Raw genomic sequence first — 13,420 nt, 5'->3', positions numbered from 1 at the left:
GGATCAGTGTTGGGACCCTTTTTCTACATTATATAAACAAATTTGAAATGGGTGTTGAAGGAAGAATCTTTGAATTTGCAAACAATACTAAGCCAGAGAGAATAGTGAATATGATGATGCGGATGATGCTGAGTGACTTCACAGGGACATTAACAAGTTGGCCAAATGGGCAGACTCCTGGCAGATAAAGAAGGAAGCTTACTTAAGGTTGAGGAACCAAGGATCGGACAGGGCTCTAGAGGTCTACAAGGTAGCCAGGAAGGAACTGAAGAATGGACTTAGGAGAGCGAGAAGGGGGTATGAGAAAACCTTGGCGGGTAGGATCAAGGAAAACCCCAGGGCGTTCTATACTTATGTGAGGAACAGGAGGATGGCCAGAGTGAGGGTAGGGCCAATCAGGGATAGTGGAGGGAACTTGTGTGTGGAATCAGAGGAGGTAGGGGAGGTCCTTAATGAATACTTTGCTTCAGTATTCACCAGTGAGAGGGACCTTGATGTTTGTGAGGACAGCGTGAAACAGGTTGATATGCTCGAACAGGTTGATGTTAGGAAGGAGGATGTGCTGGAAATTTTGAAAAACATGAGGATAGATAAGTCCCCTGGGCCGGACGGGATATACCCAAGGTTTCTACGGGAAGCGAGGGAAGAGATTGCTACCCCTTTGGCACTGATCTTTGCGTCCTCACTGTACACTGGAGTAGTACCAGAAGATCGGAGGGTGGCAAATGTCATTCCCTTGTTCAAGAAAGGGAATAGGGATAATCCTGGGAATTCTAGACCAGTCAGTCTTACTTCTGTGGTGGGCAAATTATTGGAGAGGATTCTGAGAGATAGTATTTATGATTATTTGGAAAAGCACAGTTTGATCAGAAGTAGTCAGCATGGCTTTGTGAGGGGCAGGTCATGCCTCACAAGCCTTATTGAATTTTTTGAGGGTGTGACAAAACACATTGTTGAAGGTAGAGCAGTGGATGTGGTGTAAATGGATTTTAGCAAGGCATTTGATAAGGTTCCACATGGTAGGCTCATTCAGAAAGTAAGGAGGCATGGGATTCAGGGAAATTTGTCTGGATACAGAATTGGCTGTCCAATAGAAGGCAGAGGGTGGTAGTAGATGGAAAGTATTCAGTCTGGAGCTCGGTGACCAGTGGTGTTCTGCAGGGATCTGTTCTGGGACCTCTGCTGTTTGTGATCTTTATAAATGACTGGGATGAGGAAGTGGAAGGGTGGTTTAGTAAGTTTGTCGATGACACGAAGGTTGGTGGAGTTGTGGACAGCGTGGAGGGCTGTTGTAGGTTGCAACAGGACATTGACAGGATGCAGAGCTGGGCAAAGAAGTGGCAGATGGAATTCAACCCAGAAAAGTGTGAAGTGATTCATTTTGGAAGGTGGAATTTGAATGCAGAATACAGGGTTAATGGCAGGATTCTCGGCAGTGAGGAGGAACAGAGGGATCTTGGGATCCACGTCCATAGATCCCTCAAAGTTGCCACCCAAGTTGGTAGGGTTGTAAAGAAGGCATATGGTGTGTTGGCTTTCATTGGCAGGGGAATTGTGTTTAAGAGCCATGAGGTTATGCTGCAGCTCTATAAAACCCTGGTTAGACCACACTTGGAATATTGTGTTCAGTTCTGGTCACCTCATTAAAGGAAAGATGTGGAAGCTTTAGGGAGGGTGCAGAGGAGATTTACCAGGATGCTGCCTGGACTGGAGGGCAGGTCTTATGAGGAAAGGTTGAGGGAAGGTTTCATTGGAGTGAAGAAGGATGAGAGGTGACTTGATAGAGGTATACAAGATGAAAAGAGGCATAGATAGAGTGGATAGTCAGAGACTTTTTCCCAGAGCGGAAATGGCTATTATGAGGGGGCATAATTTTAAGGTGATTGGAGGAAGGTATAGGGGAGATGTCAGAGGTGGGTTCTTCACACAGAGAGTGGTGGGTGTGTGGAATGCGCTGCCTGCAGTGGTAGTGGAGGCAGATACTTTAGAGACTTTTAAGCGAGTCTTAGATAGGCACATGGAGGATAGTAAAATGTAGGGTATGCAGGGTAGATTGATCTTAGTAGGATAATAGATTGGCAGAACATCGTGAGCCGAAGGGCCTATACTGTGCTGTACTATTCTATGTTCTTTGTAAGGGGATCAAAGCTGGGAACTAAATATTCAGCAGCATATGACTTTTCAAAAGAGGCAGGAAAGAAAGTGGGGGTCGGTTAGCACTGTTGGTACAGAATGGAATAAGCACAATCGCAAGAAATTATCTTTAATCAGAAGACGTAGAATGCATATGGGTGGAGGTAAGAAATATAACGGGAAAGAAGACACTAGTAGGAGTAGTCTTTAGGCCCCATAATATACAGCGGGACAGAGAATAAATCAGCAGGTAATGAGGGCATGTTACAAAGGCAGTACATTAATCCTGGGTGTCTTTAGTCTTCATCTAGATTGAGATAGTCATGTTGGCAGAGGAATCCCCAAGGAAGAATCCATTGTGTTATTTGGGACGGTTTCCTAGAACAATACGTTATGGATCAGACTATTTTGGATCTTGTGATGTGTAATGAGGCAGGTTTAATAATGTCGGAGTAAAATTTCCCCTCAGGAACATTAACCAGAACATGACAGAGTTTAGCATTCAGTTGGAGAGGGAGGATCTTGGGTTAGAAACAATTGTGCTCAGCTTAAATAAAGGTAATTACAAAGGAATGAGGGCAGAGCTGACTGGAGTGGACTAAGGAAGTGTTTAGCTTGAAAGATGTTTGAGGAAAAATGGCAGATGTTTAATAGTTTATGATTCACAGCAAAGATATAACCCAGTGAGGAAGAAGGATTCTGGGAAGGAGGTTACTAGAGAAGTTAAGGATAGCAAAAATTGAAAGAAAAAATTACAATTTAGCAAACATTAGTGGTGATCCAGAGGATTGGGAATATTTTAAACAAACAACAAAAGACAACCAAAAAAACGAACAAAAAGGGAGAAACTAAATTTTCTGGGTAAATGTGCACCTATGCAGACACAGGGAGAATATGCAAACTTTACACAGACGGTGGAATCAAATGCAGGTCCCTGGTGCTGTGAGGCAGTCGTGCTTACCACTGAGTCATTGTGCCACTCTCATTAGTAAAGTTAGATCACATTGGATTCAGGGTGAGCTTGTTAATTAGGTACAAAATTAGTTTTACAGTATGAGACAGAAGATGGTGGTGGTGGGTTGTTTTTCAGACTGTAGGTCTGTTCCACAGGGTCCACTTTTGTTTATCATTTATATAAATTATTTGTATGAGAATATAGGAGGTATGGTTGGGAAGTTTGCAGATGACATCAAAATTGATGGTATAGTTGACAGTGAAGAGGGTTATCTAAGATTACAGAGCAATTTTGATCAATTGGGTCAATGGGCTGAGGAGAGGCAGATAGAGTTTAATCTGGATATATGTGAGGCATTGCATTTTGGCAAAACAAACAAGGGCCGGGCTTATAGAATTAATAGTAGGGCCCTGGGTAGTGTTGTAGAACATAGAGACCTAGGGGTTCAGATCGGTTGGACGAAAGGGTCTGTTTCTGTGCTGTATGTTTCTATGATTTTATGGATGTACTGGTAGTAATCTTCCAGGAATCCTTAGATTCCTTCACTATCGCTGGGTCAAATTCCTGGAATTCCCTCCCTAACAGCATTGTGAGTCTACCTACAGCACATGGACTGCAGTGGTTCAAGAAGGCAGCTCAACCCCACCTTCTCAAGGGCAACTGTGTGGGTGATCCATTACAGATACTGGACCCTCGGAAGGTACCAATACAGATACAGATACAGGCTGAGAAAGTCTTCTTGAGGAAACGCTGGATATCGCAGCAAACCTTAGCATTGGCCCATATTGAGCCTGACAGAGAACCTGCTACCATTAATGTGGACACACAGAGCACATGCTCAGTGTGTGTTGTGTGTCAGTGCTGGGATGGCAAGGCTCAAGTGGGGAAGTGTGCAATAGGACCTCCGGCAACACATGGTGATGGTGAGGGAGTAGACAGGAGTTCCTCAGCCTAACGTAACCCACACATCTACATGGTGTTTTGTCATGTTGATCCATAATTTCCCTTCTTGTTTGGAAAGACCTGGTGCCAGTAGAATAATAAAAAAGAACGGCAGAAGCTGGCAAACAGAAACAAAAACTGAAATTGCTGGAAAAATTCAGTGGAGAGAAAACACAGTTAATGTTTTGGGTCCAGTGATTTCTTCATAAATAACCTCTGCTTCATGATTTTTAGGTTGCCACATGTTCAAATCTCATCTTACATTTGGTTCCCCTCAAGTTCTTTCTCTGAGTACAACCAATAAGGATGCTGCTTTCTCAGCTCTGACTCTCCTATATCCATATCTTTCTAGTGAATGTTGTACATCCAGCTGTATCTATAACTTTCCTTAAATGCCCTAAATATTCTTACCAGATCCTCCCATAGTCCTTGTGAGAACACAGTGTCCCAATCTCTCTGTTAGTCAGTCAAATTGTAGGAGGTTCACACTGAGAATTATCTGTCCTTCCACCTCACTCTTATTGTTTCTACCTTCTCATAGCAGCTGACAGACTTGTTCCTCCTCCTCCTCTTTCCTACAATGATACCTTTCCAGCATGTTTATGTGATAGAACCGATTCCGCTTCCCACAATCGGGAGTATTTCTCAGGCAGTCACTTTACTAATTCTCCACCCTCCTTTATATGGTCCCCACTGAATCTCACTATCAGTCACCCTGTAAAGGCAGCGATACCATTACTTCATCTCTCACTTCCAGCATACTCGTTGCTGAATGCTTATCTGCTCAGTCTTTCATTTTTGCCAGTGAGATTTTTAAATATTCCTCCATGCTCGGCCAAATGGTTTTCACAAACTGCTGCAGGGATCAAAGCTGCTGTTCTGATGAAAAGCTGAGGTTTTCCTCCCACCTGACACGTGTGATATGGTTTACCGAGCGATACAACGTCTCTCTGAAGGCTCGGTCTGTGTAAAACCCCTGTCTGTGTTTTCTGTTTTCCTACATGCCCTGCCAGTGGAATTCAATGTCCCACTCCCAATATCCCCAATATCTGGACTACCCAGAGACATTATTTTTCAGCCGGGACTAGTTGTGTATGTTCAAGGTTACTCAGCAGAGTAAGAACATATTGATTAGTGACAAAAACAGAAATTTTTGGAAAAGCCCTACAGATCTGGCTGCATCTGTGGAGTGAAATCAAGAGTTAATGTTTCAGGTTGAGTGTCCCTTCCTCAGAACCACCTCTTGATTAGTTCTTGGGCAAGTGTCTAGCTTTGCGTTTGGACAATCCAGCAGAAACCTCCAGCCTGTGAAGGAGAAAACATCTCACTCTCCCCGCACCCTCTCCCCCCTCCCTCCTCCTCCTCCTGGGTGAAGTAACAGAAAATCTCCTAGTAGCTACTGCCACTCATCATTTCCCTGTAAATTGCTCTCTCTCTGCAAATTCTCTTGTTGAAAGGCAAAGGTGAAAAAAATCAGCTCCAGAGACACAGAAGGCAAATCCTCACGAAGTGAATGAAAGATTGAGACCCACTGGATCCACAAGATTGTGTCTTTGTCAACGTGAAAGGAACAGAAGCAAACTATCTCACTGACACCTGCAATCCAGGCTGGTAACAGGACTGTGCTTCACTGATGTTTATGTTCATTCCCCATCCACTGTGTCTTGTCTCTCTGTGTCCCTGTTTGTCTGTGTATCTATGTTTCCTCTTACCACTGGTTAAAGCAGCTTGAATACAGGTCCTTTGCTTGCTCATGAAGAAACCTGATGTGCAGATTCTTTTAGGCTGAATTGAACAATTAGGCTAGTTCAGTTGCATTTTCATATTTATGACAACTCTGGGAATAGTGAGAGTTGTAGAGCTCTACAGTGCTGAAAGAGGCCCTTCAGCCCATCAAGGCTGAGCAGGTCATAATAACCACCTGCCTAGTTTAATCTCATTTTCAAACACCTGGCCTGTAGCCTTGTCTGCTTTGGCATTGCAAGTGGACATCTAAATCCTCCTTCAATATGACGAAGGTTTCTGCATCTCCCACCCTTACAGGCAGGGAGTTTCAGATTCCCACCACCCTCTGGGAGAAAAAGTCTTTCCTCAGATTTCCTCTAAACCTCCTGCTCCTTACTTTAAATCTCTGTCCCCTGGTCATTGATCCCTCCACCAAAGAGAAAAGTTCCTTCCTGTCTATGCCCCTCAGTTTTAAACATCTCAATGTCCCCTCCTCCAGTCTCCTCTGCTCTAAGGAAAACACCCCCAGTCTATCCAATCTCTCTCCATAACTGAAACTCTCCGACCCAAGCAACATCCTGGTAAATCTCCCCCTGTACCCTCTCTGGTGCTATCACATCCCTCCTATAATGTGGATTCCAGAACTGCACACAATACTCTCACTGTGACCTAACCAATGTTTTATACAGATTCAGTATAACCTCCCTGCTCTTAAACTCTATGCCTCAGCTCGTAAAGACAAGTGTCCCATCCGCCTTCTAAACCACTTTATCCACCCGTCCCACTACCTAAAGAGACCGGTCTCCATACACACCGAGGTCCCTCTGATCCTTGGGGATTCCCAGGGTCCTACTGCTCACCACTTATTCCCAGGCCTTGTTTGTCCTTCCCTGGTGCATCACCTCACCTTTAGCTAGACAGAATTCTATGTGTCACTGATCAGCCCATCTGTCCAGCCTGTCTATATTCTCCTGTAATCTAACGGGATCCTCCTCACTATTTACCACCCGGCCAATTTTTGTATCATCTGAACTTACTGACATACAAGTCTAAATCATTTCTATAAACCATATTATGTTTCACAAACGTAGGGATGTCTGTTTCTCACTCTGTTCTGTGAAGTACATGGAACTTGCTGCAGTTTCTCTACCTCAGGATTGCTGACTACATTTTAATCACGGGGAAACTGAACAGTGATGTATCGAGCTGGATTTCTATCCAAAACGGAACCTTGTTCACCCACGGGTCTCCAGCAATTCAGGATCGTCAATGAGAAACCCAGCGCAGCGGGAGTGTGGATCCAATTTGATTCTTGGATGTTAGATCATTAGCCAATAGGGTATTTTAATTTTCCCTTTTCAAAATATCATCTCTACAGAATTTTTGTTCTCTTAGGTAATGTGTCGGTTTTGAAATTGAAAGGGGATATAGTTCTCATTCTGGATTCCAGCTCAAACATTCATCAGTTTTGCCACTTGTTTTAAGATGATTTATGTTATTAATAAACTGCGTCTTTTGAATGAGTCTTTTTTATTCTGTATGGCAGCACCAAAGGGAACCAATTTGCCAATTAAATCAAAACACTGATAAAGGTGCGGCTGATGGGGAATGGGGCTGGATTATCACAGGGATAACAGCTCACCACATCACCTTAGACAGCACCTTCCCAAGGGCAGCAGATACACCACCCCCTCCAAGTTCCCCTCCAAGCCACTCACCATCCTGACTTGGAAATATATCGCCGTTCCTTCACTGTCGCTGGGTCAAAATCCCAGAATTCCCTCCCTAATGGCATTGTGGGTCAACCCACAGCACATGGACTGTAGTGGTACAAGAAGGCAGCTCAGCCCCACCTTCTCAAGAGCAACTAATGATGGGGCAATAAATGCTGACCCAGCCAGCAACACACATGTCCCATGAGTGAATAAAAAAAACTCCAAAAGGAAGAATATGGTTGTGGAAGCAGTGCAGTCTGAGTAAGATCTTTAATGTACAGGATCTGCCCTTGATTAACCATTCAGCTCAGAGTCCCTCGCGATGGCAGGTTTACATAACTCTTCATGGGTGGTAGTGGCCGAATCTTCCGACCAGCCCAGCCACCCTTCCTCTGCCACAGGCCACTCGAGGGCCGGATACCCAGCCAGCGATTGCGACCAGCTTTACCAATCACTTGCTTGTTATGGTCAACATTAGACACACGGCCAACAGTCGCTACACACGTCTCGAGAACCTGAGGTGGGAGGGAGAGAGAGAGGACTGTGTTAGGGAGCGAGGGAGAGCGAGAGATGGTGTCAGAGAATGAGTGAGAGATACAGTGTGTCAGAGAGTGAGTGAGAGAGAGTCAGAGAGTGAGGGCACGAGAGAGAGAGAGTCAGAGAGTGAGGGCAAGAGAGAGAGAGAGTCAGTGTCAGAAAGTGAGGGCAAGAGAGAGAGAGAGTCAGTGTCAGAAAGTGAGGGCGAGAGAAAGAGAGTCAGTGTCAGAGAGTGAAGGCGAGAGAGAGAGAGAGAGAGAGAGTCAGTCAGTGTCAGAAAGTGAGGACGAGAGAGAGAGTCAGTGTCAGAGAGTCAATGAGAGAGTGTCAGAGAGTGAGGGCATGAGAGAGAGAGTCAGCGTCAGACAGTGAGGGCGAGAGATAGACACACACAGTTAGTGTCAAAGAGTGAGGGCAAGAGAGAGAGTCAGTGTCACAGAGTGAGGGAGAGAAAGAGTCAGAGATCAGGGGTGTGAGGGGGAGAGAGAGAGGGTCAGAGAGTGAGGGTCAGAGAGTGAGGGCAAGAGAGGGAGAGAGAGAATCAGAGATCGGGGTGTGAGAGGGAGAGAGAGAGGATCAGACAGAAGGGGCGTGGGAGAGAGAGAGAGTATCAGAGAGTGAAGGCGAGAGAGAGTCAGAGAGCAGGGGTGCGAGAGACAGTGAAGGTGGCAGGGATTGCTGGAAAACAGGAGAAGGAGCAAGGCACGGATAGAGTGAGAGGGAGCATTTCATAGATTCATACATGTCTACACCATTAAAAGTGCACTGACCCCAATTCCCTGCACTTGTCCCATATCCTTGAAAGATATGATATTTCAAGTGCTCATCCAAATATGTTTTAAAGGTTGTAAAGTTTCCAGCCTCTACTACCTTCCCAGGCAGTGCATTCCAGATTCCCACCACCTGCTGAGTGAAGAATTTTTTCCCAAATCCCATCTGAATCTCTTGCCCCTTACCCTAACACTATACCCTCTTGTGACTGACCCCGAAACCAAGGGGAACAGCTGCTCTGTATTCACCCTGTCCATACCCTTCATCATCTTATACACCACAATCATGTCTGCTCTGCTCTAAAGAAAATAATCCAAGCCAATCCAGTCTCTCTTTATCGCTTAATTTCTCAATCCCAGGCAACATCCTGGTGAACCTCCTCTGTACCCCCTCAGTGCTATCACAGGCTTCCTGCAGTGAGGTTGACCAGAAATTCAGAAAACCCCAGCTGCAGCCTGAGCAACACCCTGTACAACTGCAACATTATCTCCTCGCTCTTATCCTCTATGGCGTGATTAATGAAAGTAAGTGTCCCATATACCCCCTTAACTATCCTGTTCACGTGCTCTAACAACTTCAGGGATCAGTGAATAATTACCCCTCTGAGCCTCCAAGCTGCCCAGTGTCCTGCCATTCGTTAATTACGTCCCCATCTTGTTTCTTCTTCCAAAGTGCATCACCTCACACTTACCATCTGACCAACCCATCCATATCTTCCTCTAACCTACAACCATCATCACCATTAACCACTCTATCAACCTTGATGTTGTCTGCAAATTTGTTTTATTTCCCTCCACACTTTCATCGATATCGTTTACATATATAACAATAAGGGCCCCAGTACTGTTGCCTGTGGTACACCGCGGGACACCAGCCTACAATCCCTCAAACAGCCTTCTCCCATTATCCTGTGTCCAGTCCAGACCCAGTTCCTGATCCATCTCACTACATTTTCCACAATTCCACGCACTTTAACCATCTCAGTCAGTCTCCCATGTGGGACCTTGTCAAAAGCTTTGTTAAAATCCATATAAATGACAACAACTGAACTTTCCTCAATCATGGACTTGATCACATTTTCAAAAAAATTCTAACAAATTTGTTAGGCATGACCTCCCTCTGACAAAGCCGTACTCGCTATCCCTAATTAACCCATGCCTTTCCAAGTGGGTATTAATTTGCTCCTTCAGATTTTTTGCCAATAGTTTCCCTACCACTGACATGAGACCCACCCAGTCTGTAATTTCCTGGTTCATCTCTACCATTCCTCTTAAAAAGGTGGAACCACATTACCCATCCTCCAGTCCTCTGGCACTTCCCCTGTGGCCAGAGAGAAATTAACAATGTGTGTCAGAGCCCTTGCAATTTCCTGCCTCACCTCCCACAGCAGCCTGGGATGCAATTCATCCAGACCAGGGGATTTGTCTGTTTTTAAGCCTGACAGAGCCTCCAACCCCTCCCCATTTCCTACATCAAACTGTGCAAGTTCCTCACAGTCCCTTTTCCCAGGTTCCATACCTACATTCTCCTTTTCCAGAGCGGCTTCACACACAAGTTGCCCCTTTGGTCCCTAGTGAGCTCTACTCTTTCCCTGGTTAACCTCTTCCCTTTAATGTATTTAGGTGTTAGAGGGAGAGACGGACATGGAGTGAGTGAGAATGAGACATGGAGTGACACAGAGAGAGAATGAGGTAGGAGGGGTGTGGAGAGCTTGTTGTGGGGGGGGGGGAGGTAGACAGAGAAAGGTCGGGGGGGAGAGGGAGAGAGAGAAGCTACTCTGTGAAAATCCATAATGTCACAGGCTGCAATAAGGGACATGGCTCTCTGATCAGCAGCTCTTTCACTGAGGGCAGTAACCTCTCCCTCACAGTCAATCTCTGTTTCATCTGCAAACTGACTTATTCACACTGCAGCCCCCCATTCCCGCCAAATCCCACAAGCACACTCCCATCGACCCAGCACTGATCCCTGTAGGACACCATGCATACGGGGCTCCAGTCACACAAACAGCCTTCTACCACCACCCTCTATCTCCTATCTCTAAACTTGCTTGCTCGGGCCCTCCATTCACTGTGTACTCTCTTGCCTTGCATCTTTCCCAATGAATCATCTGACACTTTTCAGGATTAAAAGCCACTTGCCACTGTTCAGCCCATCTACATCATCCTGTAGTCTAAGGCTACCCTTCTCGCTATTTAGCGCACTACCCATTTTCACGTCATCTCCTACATTCGTGTCTAGATTGTTAACGTGGACAACAAACAGGAAAGGACCCAGCACTGAACCTTATGGTACACTATTGGACACTGGCTTCCACCATCACTCTCTGCTTCCTGCCACAAAGCCAATTTTGGATGCAATTTGCCAAATTGCCCTGGACCCCATGGACCCTTCGCTTCTTAACCAGTCTCTCTTTGGAGATCTGGTGAGATGTCTTACTGAAATCCATGTAAACTACATCCACTGCACAACTTTCATCTACACACCTAGTCACTTCCTCAAAAGCTTAGAATTTGTTAGAGATGATCTCTCCCTTACAAAGCCTTGCTAACTATCCTTGATTAATCCCTGCCTCTCCAATGTGAAGATTAATTTTGTCCTTCAGATTTGTTCCCAATAGTTTCCCTGCCATTGATATTAGACGCTATGGCCTGTAGTTGCCTGGTTACCCTCATTATCCTTCTGGAATAATGATTCCACAGGAGACGTCCTCCAATCCTCTGGCACCCGTTCTGTGGCCAGATAGGATTTGAAATTTCTGTCAGAGTCCCTGCAGTTTCCTTCCTATACCTCCCACAGAGGCCTAGGCTACATCTCCTGTGGCCTGAGGGTTTGTCCACTTCCACTCCTGTTAAACTGCCAGTCCCTTCTCTCTCAATGTGAATTCCCCCCCATCCCTGATTCCTAAAACTTGTCTAGAACTTTGTCTACAGCAAATGCATTTACAAAGTACTCATTTATAACCTCAGCTCTGTCTTTGGCTCCAAACACAGAATGCCACTTTGGTCCCAATGGCCCCTCCCCATTCCCCCCCACTGCCCCTAATATACCTATAAAATCCCTTTGGATTTTAATCTCACCTGCTGGGGTTGGTTTCTATGCCCCCTCTTCACTCTGCGAGTGTCTTAAGAAACCTTGGTATTTCCCAGAGTCCTCTGGAACACCTGCTATTTGGAAAGTTTGGCATTTACGATACTTTATCTCTCAGTATCCGATCCTGAACGTCCTCTGACACTCCGAGTTCTCTGGACTGGTTGGTCCCACCCTTCACTTTTGCAGGAACATGTTGGCCCTGCACCCTCACAATTACCCTTTCAAATATCTCCCGCTGCTCTGATGTGCATTTCCCTGCAAGGAGCTGCTCTGAGTCCACTCTGGCTGGATCGTCTGTTATCAAATTCAAACCATCCTTCCAACTATTCAGAACCTGTATTTCTGGTTCATCTTTGTTCTTCTCTATGATTACCTTAAAACTCACTGCATTATGGTCACTGTTACGGAAATGCTCCCCAATTGTCATGCCTGTCGTTTGCTCAGATTCCTTTCTTGAAACCATGTCCAGCACAACCCCCTCTCTCGTTGGATTTTCTACGTGTTGGCTGTAAGAGCTCTCCTGCACACAGTATATGAATTTTAAACCTTTTACTTTGTCTATCTGCAGCTCAAATATAGAGGGGGCTCACTGAGTTGCAGCTCGGATACAGAGTGGGGCTCACTGAGTTGCAGCTCGGATACAGAGTGGGAGTCACTGACCTGCAGCTCGGATACAGAGTGGGAGTCACTGACCTGCAGCTCGGATACAGAGAAGCGGGGGGTGGGGGCGGGTGCGGAGGGGGTGTCACTGACCTGCAGCTCGGATGTACAGGGCTCCTTTCCCTGGATACAACTCCAAACTATTCAGCAGTGTTCCCACAGGAAGTGCTCCGAGTGGATAGGCATCTCCCTCATTGGCAGACACTGGGAAAGAAATTGGGAAAGTGAGAGTGTTAGTCAGCAGCAGATCCATGTGTCCGACTATGGACCAGAACCAGGAGCACTCCCTCCCATACCATCACTCCCCGCCCTCACCCTCACTCAATCCTGGGCCACGACAGTGAATCGATTCCTGTCAGACAAGGATCCAAGTGTTATTGTGGAAGATGGGACAGTCACCCTCACACACCCTCTCCCTCCCCCTGCCCTACAGGCTGTCAGAGGGTTTTGATTAAACAGAGAAGTCCCTGCGGAACCTTACCTGCCATCCGGCCAATCTGCCCCGATGTTTTGACAACGTCACCGGGCTCCATGTTTTCTGTTGCAATGATCCACCGCTTCCTGCTTCCCCCAGCGAGCAGCGCAATATCAGCAGACCTGCAGTGGGAAAGCAATCTTAATGTGCTCACACCCACCCCACCGCCCGGGGTCACAGACACCACCCCCCCCAACTCAATGGGATCTTGCACCCACCGCCCGGGGTCACAGACCGCACCTCCCCACCATGGGATCTCACATCCACTGCCCAGGATCACAGACCCACCACCCCACCAAATGGGATCTCACATCCACTGCCCGGGGTTTCACCTCCCCCCTCAATGGGGACTCACACCCACCGCCCCGGGTCCCCCCCCCCCCACCCGCACCCCCCACCACCCCCCCGGCCACC

The 13,420-nt window shown here is 46.4% G+C and overlaps 2 protein-coding genes across 2 annotated transcripts in view; both read right to left on the bottom strand.

Moving 5' to 3' along the window:
* The window catches only part of polh (polymerase (DNA directed), eta), a 27,177-nt gene extending 13,878 nt beyond the window's left edge, over nucleotides 1-13,299 (bottom strand). Inside the window, exon 1 of the mRNA XM_048596999.1 lies at nucleotides 13,295-13,299. The gene's annotated coding sequence lies outside the window, so the exon portion shown is untranslated. The remainder of the gene's footprint in view (nucleotides 1-13,294) is intronic.
* mrpl2 (mitochondrial ribosomal protein L2) overlaps nucleotides 7,727-13,420 on the bottom strand; it is a 26,149-nt gene continuing 20,455 nt past the window's right edge. The window contains exons 2-5 of the mRNA XM_048596607.1: nucleotides 13,013-13,146; nucleotides 12,625-12,735; nucleotides 11,975-12,165; nucleotides 7,727-7,985 (exon numbers count right to left, since the gene is read on the bottom strand). Of these exons, the coding sequence (XP_048452564.1) occupies nucleotides 7,773-7,985; nucleotides 11,975-12,165; nucleotides 12,625-12,735; nucleotides 13,013-13,146 (649 nt within the window). The 3' untranslated portion in view covers nucleotides 7,727-7,772. The remainder of the gene's footprint in view (nucleotides 7,986-11,974; nucleotides 12,166-12,624; nucleotides 12,736-13,012; nucleotides 13,147-13,420) is intronic.

Source organism: Rhincodon typus, chromosome 5, assembly GCF_021869965.1.
Source record: "Rhincodon typus isolate 14 chromosome 5, sRhiTyp1.1, whole genome shotgun sequence".
Taxonomy (NCBI): Eukaryota; Metazoa; Chordata; class Chondrichthyes; order Orectolobiformes; family Rhincodontidae; genus Rhincodon; species Rhincodon typus.
The sequence above is the reverse complement of the archived record's forward strand: the minus strand, read 5'-3'. Positions and strand labels throughout refer to the sequence as shown.